At 29.5% G+C, this 18,886-nt stretch overlaps 2 protein-coding genes across 4 annotated transcripts in view; one reads left to right on the forward strand and one right to left on the reverse strand.

Moving 5' to 3' along the window:
• Positions 1-341: 341 nt before the first annotated feature.
• The window catches only part of LOC100742885 (HEAT repeat-containing protein 5B), a 35,034-nt gene continuing 16,489 nt past the window's right edge, over positions 342-18,886 (forward strand). The window contains exon 1 of the mRNA XM_033323933.1: positions 342-675. The gene's annotated coding sequence lies outside the window, so the exon portion shown is untranslated. The remainder of the gene's footprint in view (positions 676-18,886) is intronic.
• On the reverse strand, positions 1,270-18,295 carry LOC100742769 (scavenger receptor class B member 1). Of its 3 annotated transcripts, none has more exons than XM_003484445.4 (11): positions 17,935-18,295; positions 14,639-14,737; positions 8,949-9,040; positions 8,639-8,799; positions 8,395-8,539; positions 7,180-7,380; positions 3,665-3,825; positions 3,291-3,577; positions 2,675-2,793; positions 2,100-2,225; positions 1,270-1,614 (listed from the first exon to the last, which is right to left on the reverse strand). In XM_003484445.4, exons 2-11 carry the CDS (start codon positions 14,670-14,672, stop codon positions 1,354-1,356), a joined length of 1,587 nt encoding a protein of 528 aa, XP_003484493.1. In that variant the 5' UTR covers positions 14,673-14,737; positions 17,935-18,295; the 3' UTR covers positions 1,270-1,353. The 3 variants fall into 3 exon arrangements, with proteins under 3 accessions (XP_003484493.1, XP_012249513.1, XP_033179971.1); XM_012394090.3 differs by having other exon boundaries at positions 18,022-18,290; XM_033324080.1 differs by lacking the exon at positions 17,935-18,295 and adding an exon at positions 16,666-16,687.

Here is an 18,886-nt window from a genome sequence, read left to right on the forward strand (position 1 = left end):
GAGAAATTATAGAGAGTAATCATATAACGAAACGATTGTAATATTTATGGTTCATCATAAACAGGCATATTTAGCAATACATGTTTTAAGGAATATATAGCAAATACAACTTCATTTTTACAAAGAGAGTTTACATGCTATATATATATATATATATATATATATATATGTATTGCTTATTTTTTAAGTAAAATATCTTAACAAATCTGAATACGTATTTAAATTATTGCCGTTATCAAAGGTGATTTTATTTTTCAAATTATAAAAATAGAAGTTAAAATTATCTTAAGTATATCGTATGATAAACTTAATTCCAATTTCAGTTTAGAAATATCATTAAATAGATGAAATCGCGGAAAATATAAAAAAATTTGGGAATTAATACGTTAGACAAAATTAGAATATATTTGTGCGTCCTAAATATAATTACTTAATAACTGATAAATATAGTCCAGTAGTATAATACATAATTAATTTTTTACAATAATTAAAAATTATAGCTAGCATAATATTTTCTACGAGAAGAGAATGTTGTATTGAAATACACATTAAATTCGTTTTACACAAGTAGTAAAGCTAGGTACTTCCGATGGTGTAAATCGAAACGGAACAAAGTGATAGCTCTCGTAGTGATTAATGTTTCAATTAAAATACTGAATACAGGAATAATAATATGTAAGTGATTTATTATATTTGAATGTTTCCTTCTTGACATTAAGTATAAAAGAATATTATATACAACAACAATTTTTTTGCGAACGAATTCCATCAATCGAATCGGTTTTTTTACAAGTATACAAATGTCATACGTTATATTTTTCTTTTTATACATTACCAGAATATATTCATTATTTTATATTCGGCAGATTTATATTATTAGTTATGTTACATATTGGTAACATATGTATATATAAGTATATAAATCCAATATGTAACAAATAAAATACTGTAATAAAGTTTCTATATGTATACATGTGATAGAAGAAATATTATTACAATATTATTTATAACGTACGTTTAATTATATGTAACGAAATATCAAATGCATTCCGTGGTACATCAAAAGAGAGCGTAAATTACTAAATGAATAAAAGCATGCAACGATAATATTCTGTTAGAATAATATCGATCCATATCGAGAATATTTTTAGCGCAAAACCCTGAATGTGTACTGTAACGTAGAATACCTTTTGCCGTATTCTGAGTCAATCAAAGTATATAATAGAGAGCGTTGGTGCATTTTCCACTCATAGGAAAAAAAAACGAATATTATTATCTAATGTTAAAGTATATTTAGTTATATTAAAATAAATTTGAGCATCGTACACGAGTACTTTTATAATGTTTGGTTAGTCAGTTTTTGATAGCCGATAAAATTTGTATCGTTGTGTATTGACCATAGTGTAATGGTACTCGTAAATCGTAGCTATCTCTCCTGTCTACCGGAAGTGATTGTTGTTGCTGTTTGGTGGTCCACAATGTGCTTATCAATAATACGAACATCGTCACCCCTGCGATAGCCAATAACCATATTAATACCTCCTGCATTATTGGTCCTACTTGAAGCAGCAATCTCACGAGGAACAACAAGTCACTGGGTACTTGAGGTATTACCTGCAAATAAATTTATGAAAATATAAGTTTAAGACATTATGGTTGCTTGTAATTAGAATTGTTATAACTTTCCAATTTTAAATATGTATTTTTCGAAAAATGATTATGACTAGCGTAATATATATTTGTAGCGTAATTAATATATTAAACATTATATGTTCGTATTGAATAGACTTCGAAGCACTTGAAACCTGAATGAACATTTGTTCAATGCTATTTAGGGTTACATCTCACAATACTCATACATATCCTACTCTCATTTTATTACCACGCTTAAGTATATATAGAGAAAATGTTATCGGACAATGTGTTAAACAGGTTTATAAAAGAGACGATTATTTGTGGTAGTATTAAGAATGTTGATCTGTCGACATTAAAGGTAGATTAAAGTAGATTAGGTAGAGCTTCATTCTACATGCCCATTGTTAATTACGAACGGTTTTACGAGCATGTTAGATGTAAAAATCTGAATGAAGAATACTCACCAGGTCACTCCAGAATAATGGTATTACTAAGTTATTAAAAATTTCAATCTGTGAATTGTACTGAACAGGATGCATAACAAGATTGATCTGTACTTTTGAGTTTACTTTCATCGGGAAGCCGATTGTCTATGAAGAAAAATGAGAAACATATGTTCTGTTAATCATCGATTCTCAATAATAAAATTTGAATTTTGAATTCGGTTTTTCTATTATTGAAAATTATTCAATGGATTTAATTGCTTTGTTGATTTTTAATGGTTATTAATACCAATCTTACGAGCACATTAAACATTATCGTTGTTCAATTAGATAACTAATAGATCGCTTTCGAATATTTACGTTATTCTCGCATATTATGGCTTTACTTGTGAAACACGGCGTAACACTTTCGTTAAGGAGAATGTGCTTTTGATAAAAGTTGCTCAAGCAGTAGCCAGCCTCGCAATACTTACATAAATTACGAAGCAAATAATAAAATCAAAGAAAGAAGCTACGTTACGTATCTTAAAACGATCATAATTGGCGAATAATTCCTCGCAAATGTTAATAAGCTAGTTGCTTAGTATTGTATTTACCGGTTCTAGAATTATCTTCGTGGTGTGTTTTTCTGGATCTGGATTAATACCTTCGATATTCTCCTGTAAACTGGGATCGGCGTGAAGAAAATGCGGTAAAGACATCGCTGCAGGGATACCTTAAATAAGTAAGATACCTTAATAACAAGTAATTTTATATATCTGTATTAGTTATTACGTTTCAATCAACGTTATAAAGAAAAAGCACTATAAAATATCTTGATTTCGATGGAAATTTCTAAGTTTTCTAACCTTTTAAATTTGTTAAGAAAGGGTATAAAAATTGTACTTAAGAAAGTTGGTTATCAGTTTCAAAAACAGTATAACAGCTACGTTCAAGAAACGATTAGTCTAATATTGTTTTATAGAAATGTTTGGTAGACACGTGGTCTAACACTCTGCATTATATGCGCAAAGTTCAGCTTTTGACATTTAATGTTAGAGTCTGGCCGATGACGTTACGCTCTCAGGTAGAAACTTTGCTATTCTGATATTTAGTCGGCGAGTCTGATTCGTGCAAGAACTTATATCATCCAACAAGCCAACGTATGGTGAGCTAGAATTGGTAAGAAATCTAATATCGCTAAGTATTCATCAGTTAATAAGAGATACGTACTGTAATAACACGGCGTCATATCAGATAGTCCTTTCTTTAAGCATTTTCCTTTTTTCTTACAATAACACGTATTATCCGGATTTCCATCAGGAGTATCTAAGAAATTGTCTGACATGCTGTAAAGATAGCCACCTAGACCGTTTTCTGCTACCACTTCCTCTTTGAAAACAATAGGTATCGTTCTGCAGAACGCTTTCCTGAATATTCTGAATGCAGCACGTTTGTCTAGATATGCTGGGAATAATTCTCCTTCGGTGCTTCCTCTAATGAGATTACAAATAGTATTCCTGTAATATGAAGTGTTTGCGATAATATTCAATTCTTCCACTTAACTTTTTATTAATTAATTTTTGTTGTTTTTCCTCTCCACTTACTCTGGATATGTTTCGTTTCCATTATCTTCTCGATATCCCCACTGTGACATTCCTGGACTGCCGTTGTATAATTGAATACTTAAATAACGTCCTTCTTCCTCGGTCATATTCTCATTGTGCCCGACATTCATGAGCACGACGTTGTTTCCTTCGTCATACATCTAAAAAAGTTGTTAATAAATGCTTTTCGTGAATGCACTTTGATCATCGATCAATCGCATTTTCGATATAAATGATATAATTTCACAGTTAATATAAATTTCAAACGCAAAAGCGTGAAAAATTGCGATTAAAGGTATAACAAAATGTTTAATCGCTTCTTAAAATATCGATAAACGTAATTCGAAAGAAGAAAAATGGATATTATTAAGAAATAGTATCCATTTTCTAGCATTCCCGTTGCAAATTGACAATAAACGATTAAGTTACTGGTGGAAATATTAATATTGAAGTAAGCGGAAACATCATAGATCATAGAATTGTCTTTAATTATATCTTGGTGGGTTGACATTTCTCACATATTTTCTAACGATAAGGAAAACACACGCGAATAACTGTTTGTATATAAGTGAGAAATCATGCCAACGTGAATAAGAACTTATACGAAGACTTATACGAAGTCGGTTATTATAAAACGTGCATTGAACTTGACATGATATATGATTTGCGCTTGTTACTATATATTATGCAATTATATCGACTTATTCGAAAAAAAGCGAGATTCTTGAAATGTATTGTGCACCACCATATGACGAAAAAAGAATGGGACAAGATACATATATTAAAAACATAACTTTCTGTTGCTGAATTCTCATATGCTATTTAAACTATTCTACAATTTGAAATGATATATTTCTATATTAGTTAAAACTTATTAATTACTAATATTTTTAATTGATCAAATAAAATCATTTTAAAAATTTTATTCTATTAAAAATAGAATTTTATGTCTAATAAGATGATATTTTAATCATTTATAAGATATTTTTATAATTGGATATAAAAATATCCATGATATAAATTAAGTAGTTTTAAAAGTCAACGAGATTAACGATAAAGAATAACTTCCGATCAAATTCATTCGCTGAACATACACTAGGACAACCTGTTCATGTTTACTAATATATAGTTGTTTTTTGTGCAGTTAAAAGTTGTTGACACTAACCTCGTGAACCATGAAATGCATGTTTGCACAAACAGTGAAAGGAGCAACGGCTAGAAATAATTGCGTAAACCTTCGGTAATTTGGCGTATTATACTTGCAATATGGTGCACATGTGTATATCTGATATCGCATTTGACTCATGTATTTGTGTATGTATATATATATATAATGTTATATTTTTCACACAATCGTTAAATCGCATGGAGCTTGTATGTGTAATTGACGGTTGGAAGGTGTTGATGTGATCGTGTATATGAGAGTTCTGCAACAAAAAGCTTGAAATGATTCGATCGATTCATATACAGACGAAGTTAGTTACTTGTGTCAATAACCGGTATATTATTTATTTAATTTTTTTCGTCGCTAATTTATCTCATACGCAATACGATATTGGAATTGACGCATTTGCGTCAAGTTAATCTACTCATGTTGATGGTGTTTGCAATTAATTATTGCAATCTTGTTTACAAAATTGCCCGTCTTAAATTGTTTGCAGTTTAAATAGTTTATATTTCAGATATGTCTAATTGCCGGACGTTGCTCTTAGTATTTTCATTACATCCTTTAGGATGTTATTAGCATTTGAAGTTTAGGAGAAAAAGGGGAATGCCGATTTTAACGAATTTTGGCATTTTTTAGTTTTACATTTACAAAATTTTTTCGTATGCTCTTCATTTCCGTGTGCTCTTTATCACTGGATATGCCGCATTATGAATTAAAATTTTTTGAGTATTGCAATTATAAAAAATTAAAATGTACAACGAAAAAACTCTCATTAAACTCTAAAGAATGAGAAGTATTCGTGTGTTATACATATGTTATTTAAAATTATAAGTGAAAGTTGAAAATGACGCAGAATAAAATGGTGTTTTATTTTGATATATGAGAAGACATGAAGCTACGACATTATGATATCTAAAAACAAATTTGCGTTTTCTGGGAAATACTAAAACTTGATATTCTCTTTTTCTCTTGCCGAACCTTCATTCAAGGTTTCGATAAATTGAGAACTTTCTATTGTTTAGTGTTTGGTGGTAGAAGTTTTTCTTTCAGCAATGCTGTAAAAATATGTATTGATATTTGTTCTATATACAGGATGTATGTATGCTACAACTATTGCCACAATTTTTCAGTGATGATTTCATTCATCGCATTTTACTTCCAATAATCTGACAAAAAAATGTTTCAAACAAAAGTTAATCAGTTTTCAAAAAATTATTTTTTCAATGAATCGTTTTTTTCCTAGAATTCACAGTTTCCAAAAAAATCAATTTGAAAAGAAATTACAAATTTTCAACTTTTGAGATGTTTTGTGCTATTAGAGTAGGAGCTTGTAGATAATATAAAATGATTTTATATAAAAATTAACTTAAAAAACATTATATTTTAATAATCTATTTATATTTACATCTCTGAGTATATAATTTTTTAATATTTTTTTTGTATTTTGTTTTTTTTACGATAAATTATAAAGCATCCTTGGCTTGTCAGGACAAGTATCGCAATAATGAGTTTCGTGTTTTTCTCCTGCTTTGTTGTGTGTACGAACACACCTTACAATCCCTTTTTGTTAGTGTTAAAATTACATGGAGCTTTCCATTTAACCGAATTTCATCACAATTAGCACGTCGAAGCTCGACAGAATCTTTTTATCTCAACCGCAACTCAATAGCTACTACTGCAAAAGCACAAAACATCTCCAAAGTTAAAAACGTAGAATTCTTTTCAAAATTAATTTTTTTGGTTCTAAGAAAGGACAGTTTGGAGATTCGTATTTTGCTCACAAAGGTCTACAAGAATCGCCTATTGAAAGATACAAAATTAAATACGCGTCAAACAGTGTTAACGGAAGTCCCTGAAAAATCGTGACGAGAGTTATACCATTCACCTAGTATAGAGCAATGGTTCATGAAAAGCAAAGATCAATGACAAAACGTGACGCGTAATTGTTCGTTACAAGTGCTTTTGCGAAAGAGTTTCTTATGCATTTGATTATTCCGTTTACGAAAGCATTGGCAAAGCAATTTATAATAATGATATGTATATTGTATGATTCCTTCTGTATTTATTGCGTGTGTTTGTCTTGAATAACTAATCTTACATTTTATTAGCTTTTGTATGATAACTCTTGGAAGACTTTTCTTAGAACAGAATAATGTATGTAAGTACTATGTGATAAATATCGCACTTTAGAGTTTACTTATCATATGTATAAGTAGATTTGTTAATGTGCTTAGGTTTTCTTGGAGGTAAATCATCATTTATTCTTCCTATATTTATTTGTTTTATTAATTTTAATTTTAATTTTAACATTAATTGTTTTTATTTACAATTAAAGAAAATAACTTACCCTGTCAAGCAGCCCGAATTTGCCGAAGTTTATGAAACTTGGCATGATGTTGCTTGCAAGATGAATCAAAGTATCTTCATAGCCCCACAGATAATCGTGAACGGTTAAATGTAATATTGGTTTACTGTTTAACAAGTTTATCAGGCTATTCAAAGGGTAGTTCACAAAAAATCCAGCATCGTGCAGCGTTGAAAAGGCTCCCTGTGAGTGTTAAAAGTATAACAATACATATAAGAAAAATTAGAATCATTAATACAAACAATACAACGAATAAGAATATAGTACGTACTAAAACTATTCAGATATAAGAATCATGGATATATATATGGAATAATGATATTAACTTATTTTATTGATCATGGATTTATTGCATCGCGTGAGATAGTTTTGCATAAATTTAGTGCGCATTTTAAATATCATTTCAGAATAAATAATCATGGATATGTGACGTAAAGAAAATAATTTTTTAATGGAATGACATCTCGAAATTCTATTTGTAATATCGTATGTTAATTGTCGTAACTGACAACAAATAAAATACTATAATTAAAGTAGTAAATCTCCTATGATGATTTATTACTGATTTATTACTGATTTATTACTGATGATTGTTCCTTTTATTAGCGAAAGCTGGATAATTATATCACGGATAACGACTTTGAAAATGTAAAATATCGTTGAACTGTTATCATAGGAATTTTTATGAATCACTGCGACTAATGATTAATTAACATTTGCTCACATAATTATAATAGGAGCATAAATTGATAATTGTAATATTACTTCAATTAAACAGTTTTGTACTTATTCAGTATTTTGCATACTCTTAACACTAAATCAATCTCACGTTAAAGAATATGGTATCGTAAAACTATCAAAGCATTTTCAAAATTGATCATTTCATGTCAATGCTTAAGCATTATTGAAATGTGACCATCAATAAAAAAAATGAACATATAATGTTCTCATATAAACCTTACTATCGGTAAGCTTCTCATCCTATACATTTTTATTAGTATCTTTCTTTGTAGTTGTACACAACCATATTAATTAAATGAACTATTCTCTCTGAAAAACTTTTAGAATTTCTTACTGGAATGATTGAAATGTTGTATGCGAAACCATATTATGACGATCATAATTAATTGATTAATTACTCATACATTTGTAAATAATAACATTATCCATCGATTTATGAATTTAGTATTTACTTACCAACATGGGTATGTTTGGAGCAAACACCGTATCTACTTCCGGATTGCCAATCGACAGTTCTGGTACATACACTATCTTTCTCTTTGGAACGTACGAAATCGTGTTGTTCTCGTACCAAGTGACATTTGTGTTTTCTAAAATTTCTCTACGAGCGAAGAGAAAAAATCAATTATGAATAGTTTGTCAAAATGATGAATAGTCTATCTAACTTATAAAATGAAATGGAAAAGTTTGTATTAATTACTGGTAGACGTAGGGGCCAACTTCTTCAACTTTTAACTTTACTCCGCCTTCAAGAAATTCTTCCGCATTTGTGATATTGAATATGTATATTTTCATGTAAACATCTACGATAGGCTTCCTCCATAGTTCAAAAATCAACGAATTCGGTGTCATTCGAAGTTCCTGAAACAAGTTTTTGCAATTAGCACGATGGTTTGTTTTCAGACAAGCTGAGTAATTTTGTTTCTATGTCTCGAGAATTGTCATAGAAACCTATTTACGAATTTTAAATTACAATTTCTACGAACATGGTATAATTTAGGTACACTTACTTGATCTAATATTAATTTCATTGGATTGATAGTACGTAGAAGGCAAGCCAAAATGCTGCAACTGATGCCTACTGAGAAGAATATTATGCATTCTGTAATAGAAAAGAAAAATAATTAATAAAATTTTTTTAACTTTTTTGTTAAACAATCTTTTTCATAGGAAAACAAATATAAAACTAGTATTTTATGTCTGTCTCTATCTTTCATATGATAAGTTTTACAAAATAAAAGTTAAAACATCCATTATATTAATACTTTTCCGACATAAGTAGGTTAGTCATTTTTTATACAAAATCTTGAGCTGCATCGATTAATGTTTTATGAAATATATGACCCCATTGAAAAGAAAACAAAGTTGACCTCCACATGATCTTTACGCGTCTACCTACAGAAAAACTAATTGTAATATTAAAACATGCCCGCCTTGAAGCCATTTATCCTTTACCTGAAACATTTTTCAATATAATTAATGGTGTCGAAAATATTTCAGCTTAAGGGTAATTCTCGTGCAACACTATATGCAAGTAATTTTTATAAATTTTTTTCGAACCAACTATTGGTTATATAGGGCTAAACGTTTTTGGGATATAAATAGAGAGTTTTAAATGTAATCTTTTTTATTCTAGTTTCTTTTATCGTTTATTATATATTAAACAAGTCTCGTGATCATCTTCAACAATAGTTACGTTGTTGGCGTGCAGAATAGCATGCGTTACTATCATCAGAATGCAAAAATTAAGAAATTTTCTTAAAATTAGATAGCTTATGTGATTGAATCTATTTTTGAAAGATAAACGAAAAATTTGGAAATTCTAGCTTTTTAAAAAAATTGACTTTATTTGGCAGATAAATGAAGTTTATATTGTTCGAAAAAATATTATAAATAAGTAATCAAGTAAAAATTTGAGGTTCAATCCCTGGATTGTAACAAAAATTTGTAACAAAGTGAACGAGTTTTGTCCAAAATTGACTAATCAATTTGCTTTTTAGTTATCGTACACGCCAGTTTAAAAAGTTATTAAACGTAACAGTTTAAAAAGTCAATGAACAATAAAAAGAATTGAAAGGAAAAACATAACATTTTTATTTCAAGACTATATTTACATCCCAAGAACGTCTAGTCCATATAACTAGTAGCTAGTCTAAAAAAAATTCATAAAAATCACTTGCTTTTATTATTGTTACACGGAAATCGTCTGCCAGATAGGTAACTCAGCCTGCATATTACATAAATGTAATAATTTATTACGAATTACAAATTTATTGTTGAATGCCAGAAATGACGATTGGTCCAAGTTCTAAAATTCTGGATTATTTACATATGTCTGTCACTCTACTGATTATGAAAATCAAACTTATAAACATAATTCATTAAATTGGAAGATAAACTAACGAGTACATATATTTACATCATATACAGATTAAATTAAAACATATGATAATTCGTTCAATGATTGCGTTTGAGATATGTAAATAATATATTTCACATATGTAGATAAAAGTGTTGATAGGAGTGCGAGGAGTACAATATACATATCTTCTTTTTGCATTTGTATTTTATTACTCTATAAATATTAATAACAATTCTATCCATTGGATAGTTAATCACGAATAAATCTTGCGTCAATAAACTGAACAAGAAACTGAACAATATCAGATAATTTTCAGCTTTTTGTTGCATTATAACGTAAGTGCAATGTCAAGTAGTTGTCATTTATATTTCTTAATCGAACCTTGAATTTTTTAAACGTCTTTTTTTGACCATAGTACCACCGATGATCAACATAATAACATGCTAGGGCAATTTTGATCTCTTGAATTAACTAAATCTTAAGATGATTATGAATGATACATGAAGAATTTATTATGCAAGTTATGACGCATGTATTTACGTGTATGTAATTTCTCCTTTTAGTACTGGAATTCGATTATGAATTTGATTTTCAAGGAATTCTTTGTATTGGAGAGCAATTTATAGGATGCGCATTTTGGATAAAGTGATTAACGTTGCAAATTTTTTTTGGAACAGATTTGAAATGTCAAGATATAAATATTATTGATAATCGTCAATCATGTTTTACGGTACGTTTTGTGATTCGCACTATCCTGCTTACCTTGACTCAAATTCAACATTAAGTAACATATAAACCTAAAAAAAAGGACCAGTTTAAAAACGATTTCTTCGGTTAGGTGGATGGTAAAAGTATTACGTAAATGGTGGATGGTAAAAGTACGTAAATTGCTGGTAATTCATGGTTTGCTAAAAATTAGGGTGTCCACGAAGTTTCGTATCGTTTTATTGTTACACTGACAAAAAGTTGGACAAATTGAGTCGACGATTCTTCCTGGCGGGGTTTTCTTACATTGTATGAATATGCAGAAATACGTGAATCACGCGCAATACGTTTTATGAGCGATTACAGTGATTCTAGCAAATGAATTTCCACTTGTGAATAAATAACGTATGTAAGTATCGAAAGCATCTCGTCCCGGAATTTAAGTGTTGAATATATGTATTACAGATTACAATATTATTTCCTAAGAGAAATTATTTCATTTTGGAGATTTTGAACGTTTATAGTGATATGTAATGAAATATTTTATTTACAACTTTAGACTTATAGTAATTTACAACTTGATAATTGTAAAAGGTTGTTTGCTGTTTGTTTATTGTAAAAGATAATAAGATGCACTGAAGGTTAAAAAATTTATAGATTCGCTCAATTTATGATTTATTGCTTTTTAAAAAGAAGAGAAACAAAATAAAAATAGTTGATTCCGTTCCAACGAACTCGTCAATATACCTATCCTTTTTACTACGATAGTGTCATTTTTTTTTTTTTTATTACAGACAAATACGACAGACGAGTAAACAAGACGAAAGTTATTTTTATCTAGCCATGGTAACGTAATACTGAAATTATTCTAGATAATGAAGTACTGACTTACTACCAATGCGCTTTTAATATTCTTAAACAAATTAAAATTTGTTTCTCTGGATCCATCAATTTAATTGGTTATTTTCTTAAAAGTATGCAAATTTATAGCTTGCATAATATAGATAATTAAAAATATATTCCTTAGTAGAATAGATATTCATAGTTATTTATTTTAAAATAAGTAAAATTATTATTACTACTGTGTTAGTATTAGCTTCCTAAAGCTCTATAAAACAATATGAGGCATTGTCATGTTTGTACATAGCTGGAGTTGCGAGGTCTCGCGGGTCTGTCTCATACTGTCTGTACTCTGTACTCTGTAGCTACATAGCTTAACAAAACGTAATTGTAACGCGTACCATTGGGAGCTACTGTGTGTATACGAAAATGGTGTGCGTGTTTATTTACAGCGACATAGCGAAAGTAATGTATGCAAATGTCATTATGTATGAGCTAATAATTGCTACGATGGACAGATGTCATTTACTTTTTTAGTTTAGCGATGTGATTTGAATGAAGAACAATTAAAACGATAATCGGTGACAACATACGTTATTACATATGTAATCTCGATATGTAAACCTATCATGAATAGAGAAATGATATATTATATATGTATATCATTACATATTCAATGTACTAATGGAATCAGGATGTTGTGTTTGTTATTGCTATTGTTTTTCACTAAACGCATAAAATTTTAATTTACAAACTAGGAAAATGTAAACGAAAGTTGCATATGCAATATCAAGAATTCAAGAGATAAAGTTTGTCAACTTCAATAGAATCCAGTATTTTCTGCACGGAGTCCTTATTCAACTAAACATAACCAATTCCCAATACAGTAAGAATTAATCCTTGACCTAAAGACTCTGGCCATTCACAAATCAAAACAGTTTGTCGGAAATATCATACCAGCCATTAGTTATGACTATTCACGTATATCTACGTAAAAGTATTATAAGAATCGAAATTTGTTAGTTGTATTGCCATTCATATTGAATCATTATGTCATTTTGTTTCGAATGATAAAAAAGCGATGAATGAACACGTAACTTTTTTTAATAATAATTCGATGTTTTTAATGGAAGAAGGAGGTAAAACAGGAGGAAATTAGTGGAATATAAAGTATTCGAATAAAACGATAAAGACAGAATTATGATGTAGAAGTATTTTAGTCAGAATTTAACGAAGTATTAACAATTAAACTAGAATCACGAAATTCATTATCTCCAGTTCTTCCGATCGAAGTATACTAATTGATAAGTTTGGATTATTTATGAAAGTCTCTGACATGTCGTGTAACATTATGGCGATAAATGTCTCATTAATAAAAAGTAAAAGGTTGCTCTTATTTCAAATATCATACAAGATCTCAAATATCATAGATTTTTTATTTAGTAAAAAATTCAGCGTGACCTACCGATCATTCAAGACAAAGCAGGAAGGTATTCGTGTTGAGGTCAAAATCATGCTATCATATTAACATTCCTTGACTTTCTTTAGAAATGAAATTCAGCATGTACATTTTTCGAAAGTCTCTTACGAAACTTCGGTATTTTATTACCGGTTATACACGTTTGAGTAGTTTTTCAATGGCCGAGAACTTTAAACGGTTACCAAAGTTGATACTAGTTAATATATGTTAATATATGACATCCCGAATCATCGAAATCTCAAACCATTTTCAATAAAGGAACTCTTTTGACGGACAATTTATTAACATTCTATCCGTTAGATGCTTGTTACACATAACAGACAGTTAAAGTAAAATACATATGCATATGTCTCAAAGTTCTTTTATCTACTTTTTGACTTCGTTTAACTCGGTTCTCTTTGATTCATCAAAAATTGTTTTCAAAGCCTCGATTACTTAATATTCTCGAAAAGTGATATGTTTATATCCTAATACTTATGGAGTATCCCATAAAAATTTATGATGTATCCAATGATCATAAATGATTATATAATTATATAACTAATTTAAGATTACGGAATTAACGTCTAGAAACCAGAAATGAAATCTAAACCGTATTTGATTTTTGTCTGACGAGTTAAAACATCAACTATGGAACGCCTAATTGAAAATAATTATTTATACTCTATAAGATAAAAAGAAGAAATAGAGGCTGACAAAAACAACGTCGAAGGAAAACAGGAAAATAAGGAAAAGGTATAATCATTTCGTGCAACACTTCTGATGTTTTTTCCATATTATTATTTTCATGTAATTCATATATTTAGATAATGAAAACATATTGTTAAAACTTGATCGAGGTTGCGATCGAGCATTCGCAGCGAGTAACAAGTTTTTCTACGTTATAGATCGCTGCCTGGTATTAATAGTAACAGAACTAAAAAAATTTCAAATTTGGTTTTATTGAATAGAACGTTTATATTATGTTATACGTCTATATTATATATTACTTTTATCGTGTAATACGGTATATTTATAATTTCATCAGATATGTGTCCTCGTCAAAGGGTAAAATTATTACTTGTGCCGTTATCACCTTGGCCTTAACTGTACAGCAACACTTTCAGTTGTTTTGTGACGCTACAAATGGAAGCTTGCATTGCTTTCGCAAATAGTGGCATATCATGTGTTAAGCAAGCCTTATATGGCCTTACGAAAATTTCTTTGTAAATATTAAAAAACCACTCATTGTTGACATATTTATAAAATACGATATGCTTAATGATACTTATTGATTGACGTATGCATATATACACGTACATACGATTACTCACTTTTAAATTGCGGCAGCGGGTTTGTGAATTTCATGGTTGCGACCTGGTTTTCGCGTGTCTCGTTGCCTTACTTTTTTCTGTCTCCTTGATCGTAAAATTCTGAAACAGAGGGATTGCTTTATTATAGCGCCTTATTGATCAACTCTGTAACCCTAATTCAATAATACGATAATTTGTTTTCATTCAGGTACGAAATAGGAAAGAATCTCTTTTTCTCATAAGAATTGGAAAAATTTTTGTTACAGTCTCATTTTCGAGGTAATAATATTTAAGCATGTAGCACAAGTTTTATTAGTCTTACTATTATATCTTGTTCCTACTGTCATAATTACTAATTTAATATTTTATAAGATAGGCGGAATGTACAAACATACTCATCTGAAGAAGTATACGTTTCGAACATACTATTCTACTAGGAATAATGTGATTATATAGTACGGGAAGTTTAGAAAGACATGTGCAAATACGGTACATATATCTATTCGACAAAGTCTGACTGAGAAAATAGATCTAGAAACATGTTAAAATTACGTTCAAACTATACATATACATATTCCAAGTTTGAAGCGGAATTTCATCTTAATTTGCCAAGGTCATTGACACGTGCGTGTTATTTGCGCAGCTATTCACACACCTATGAACAAAATAACCTTTTTTTTTGGCGGTAGAATTTTTCATCCTCGAATTTTTATTCCTTTCCTGTTTTTCTTATACATATTTAATGTATCTGGTGACTTAGGCGTTTGAATATAACTCGGACATCTACATGGTAGATTGTAGATTTTTATCGGTAATATATATCGAGAATTTGCAATGATAATAATACGACAGTAACCATTTACAGTAAGTAATTGCAGCAACATTATGAATAAAAATGTTCTTCGGGACTTCTATTATTAATAAGAATAATTAATTATTTTATGTCGAACGAACAGCAAAAACAGTTGATAAATTAATTGGACAAATTTTGAATTCATAAGTTAATAGCTAGTGTGTCTTGTAATTTTTAAATGTGAGAGCCGAATCATCGAGATGTCATAGATAAATGATCATCAAAATCAACGAATCGATAAAAGTTAAAAAAGAACTTATATAGACGTTGCTTTGTGATTTAATTAATGCCTTGATCTAGCCAAAACCTTTGGTTAAAAACTTGGGAAAAATTCATATATAATTTATGATTCACGCATAAACCTTCTCTGGTTCGCCTTCTTTTCTTAAATTATTTGAAAAATTGGATGTTTTCTCGCTATATATTTCCTTCAATATTTGCATAAAAGACTCTTTTTTTTTGTTTTCTAGATATGATAAAATATATCATAAAGAAAATGTCATTTCTTTCTGATTTTAAATATTACTTTTTATGTAATACAATCGGAAGATCGTTGAATATGTTCACATCTTGCTTCTTTTATAACTTTTTTCCGACTCTGTGATTAGAATTATATTATAAAACAACCGATATTTATAATTATTTTATTGCTATTAATCATAAACATTTGTGGTTCGAAAATACTATAAATATCACATTTGACGTCAGTTGAAATATTTCTTAAAATAACTCCAAAGCGTAACTAAAAAAAATTTGTGAATAGATAATAAGCATTTCTTTACCGCTGTAAATAGCCCAGTAACTCTGATAATAAAATCCGCCTAGGATATAAAAATGTTCGTTAATATATCAGATAATGGTATGGGATGACATTCTCAAATTTTGTCAGTTTCTTAAATCATATTTTCCTTTTTATAGCCTTTGACGTCATTAAAAAATGTAAAGCTTTTTTTACCTTCGATATGAACTGATGGAATCAGGTAGTCGTTAAATTATTGTCTCTAAAATATTCGCACGCAAGAATACAAATTATGCTTGTTAACTCGTGAATATTTGACAATCAAAATACACTAATAATAGAGTAGGTAATAGTAGAGTAGAGTGGTTTGTATTTCGAGTACACAAATATACTGTGTTTAATTCGGACGAACTAATAAAACTAAATTTAAGTGTTGGGAACTCTGTTAAACATTACTGTGATCTAATTCGTCTAGTGATTTCAACGCCTGGTTAAGAACTCTTTATGTTGAGAAGCATGTACACCAACATTTGTGATCTGGAAACTTGATAGAAGGTTATTTTCCCTTAAACATTTACTATCGAAGTTTCACATTTAGGCAAAACGAGTATTCTAAAAGGATTCAATTAACACCTTTATCCATCGTTTTGAATGTAAAACGAGGTACAAATTCAGTAAAGATATTCTCCACACTTTCCTTAACTAAGGATTTATTCCTTTTTTCCCAGTGGAGTATACCAAATTTCTGACGCTAGTAGATTGAATGTTAAAAATTTCAACGGTATTTAAAACATTATCCTTATTTAGAAAGCAATAAGGAAACAAGATAGCGCAAGTATTATGAACTTACGTAAATGAAATAAAGTCTGAGCACTAAACATGTCTATTGACCACATATTTAATTACATTTTTAAAAGGAAATTTTTTGTTTTGAACACGTAATTTCAAATTAACAGTTTAAATAATTTCAATTTTTTAACAGTTAAATAAATTCACATAATTTTCGAGTTCTGTATTTATAATGATTAATTATGAAATATAACTTATTAACGTAGGCGCTATTCACTCATATTTGTTTATATCCCTTTTAATTTCACAAATGTAAGCGTAATTTTCTAATATCGCGCACAGTTATTAACATGATGACATAATAAACAAGGTGATCCGAGTAGGTGATCTGTCATCTTTCAAGTACGCATCTTGCATTAATATCGAAGTATAAAGCGAAAGAGAGTGCATATGCAGAATGAAACGTGTCGTGAGTACCTATGAAGCATCTCTTGGTGGAATCAGAGCTACCAAGCTGTTCGAAGAAAATATATTCTGCATACTTAATAACTCCAGCATACCTTGATGTTAACAATTTTTATGATCTTTACCCGCTGTTTCTTAGCATAGAAGTTCGTAGTTTCTCGCCTTGATACGACTGTTCTTAGAAAACGATTCATAAAAAGTATATGAAATATATATCTTCATATTTGGAAGAAAATGATTATTCATTATATTGTAAATAATTAGTGGCTTCATGTGAATTTCAATATAATTCTAATTTATTATTTTATCTATCTACACAATGAATCTCTACGAAATTAGAAAACACATTACGTTATTTGAGTGTTAATTAGCCTCATCATTTTTGATTCTTAATTTATTGTATTATTTCGGGTGCCGCATTGTTTTAGCCAATCAGGTAAAACTTTTCACATAATACGACGAACATCTTACCACATGCAAATTTTGTTATTTGTTGCGGACCGACTAAAATTTGGAGAGAATAAAATTGTAGCACATCACTCAAACTACTTTACTTACTGAGTTAGAACTTTAGTTCTAACAGGTCGTACTAATTCGAAGGTATAACGCACAGAGTAACAGAAACAACATGTATCACAGTTCCATCTTTCCTGTGCGATTCGGAATTTCGTTGTCAATAAAAAATAAAACTACACGGTAGTTTGTTTAATGATCAAATTCGCGGCACGAACACGACATGAAAATTCGTAACTACTCCAACAAGACACTTTATATCGTTTGCCACTATACATTCCCTCCCTATCTTGCCATTAGTGAGCACGAGTCTTGTGTTCACTCTGCTTTATACTGTCTCCTGATCACTAACCCCCATACGACGCCAATGAAGACAACGTCTACGATTTCTCTCGTTCCTCGGACATCAATATACTGATAGGGCGCGATGTCTGGTATATAAAAAGTGATATATTCAAAACATCCTGTTAAATGGGAAAATATTCGTAATATGAGCTCAATTTCTAATTTTATTAAAATATCAAATTAATTTCTAGAAATAATTTGCTTTGGATTAAATTTAGAAGACTCGATTCGTAAGAATCTGTACATGTTAAAGTTTGGTATTTTGTGATCAAGTTATTTTTCTTTCTGCAGTGAATTTTAAATCAAATATGACTTTCATCGGTTTTCCTGTTCTTTAAGCAAAAATAAATTATCTTTATTTATACACTGCTGGAAAAAAGTTACGGACTTTGTTCCAACTTTTACAAACAAAGCTTGCAAAAAATTTACAAAAGTAATAAATATTTAGATTTTCTGGAAGAAAATTCTTTGACGCCCTGCTTAATACTGAGCATTATGTAGCATTGGAAATATGGTCAACTTGTTTTTTAAAGTGAAAATTGAATAACATCTCTCATACTAAAAG

The sequence above is a fragment of the Bombus impatiens genome, unplaced genomic scaffold (assembly GCF_000188095.3).
Source record: "Bombus impatiens unplaced genomic scaffold, BIMP_2.2 scf_0011, whole genome shotgun sequence".
NCBI classification, from domain to species: Eukaryota; Metazoa; Arthropoda; class Insecta; order Hymenoptera; family Apidae; genus Bombus; species Bombus impatiens.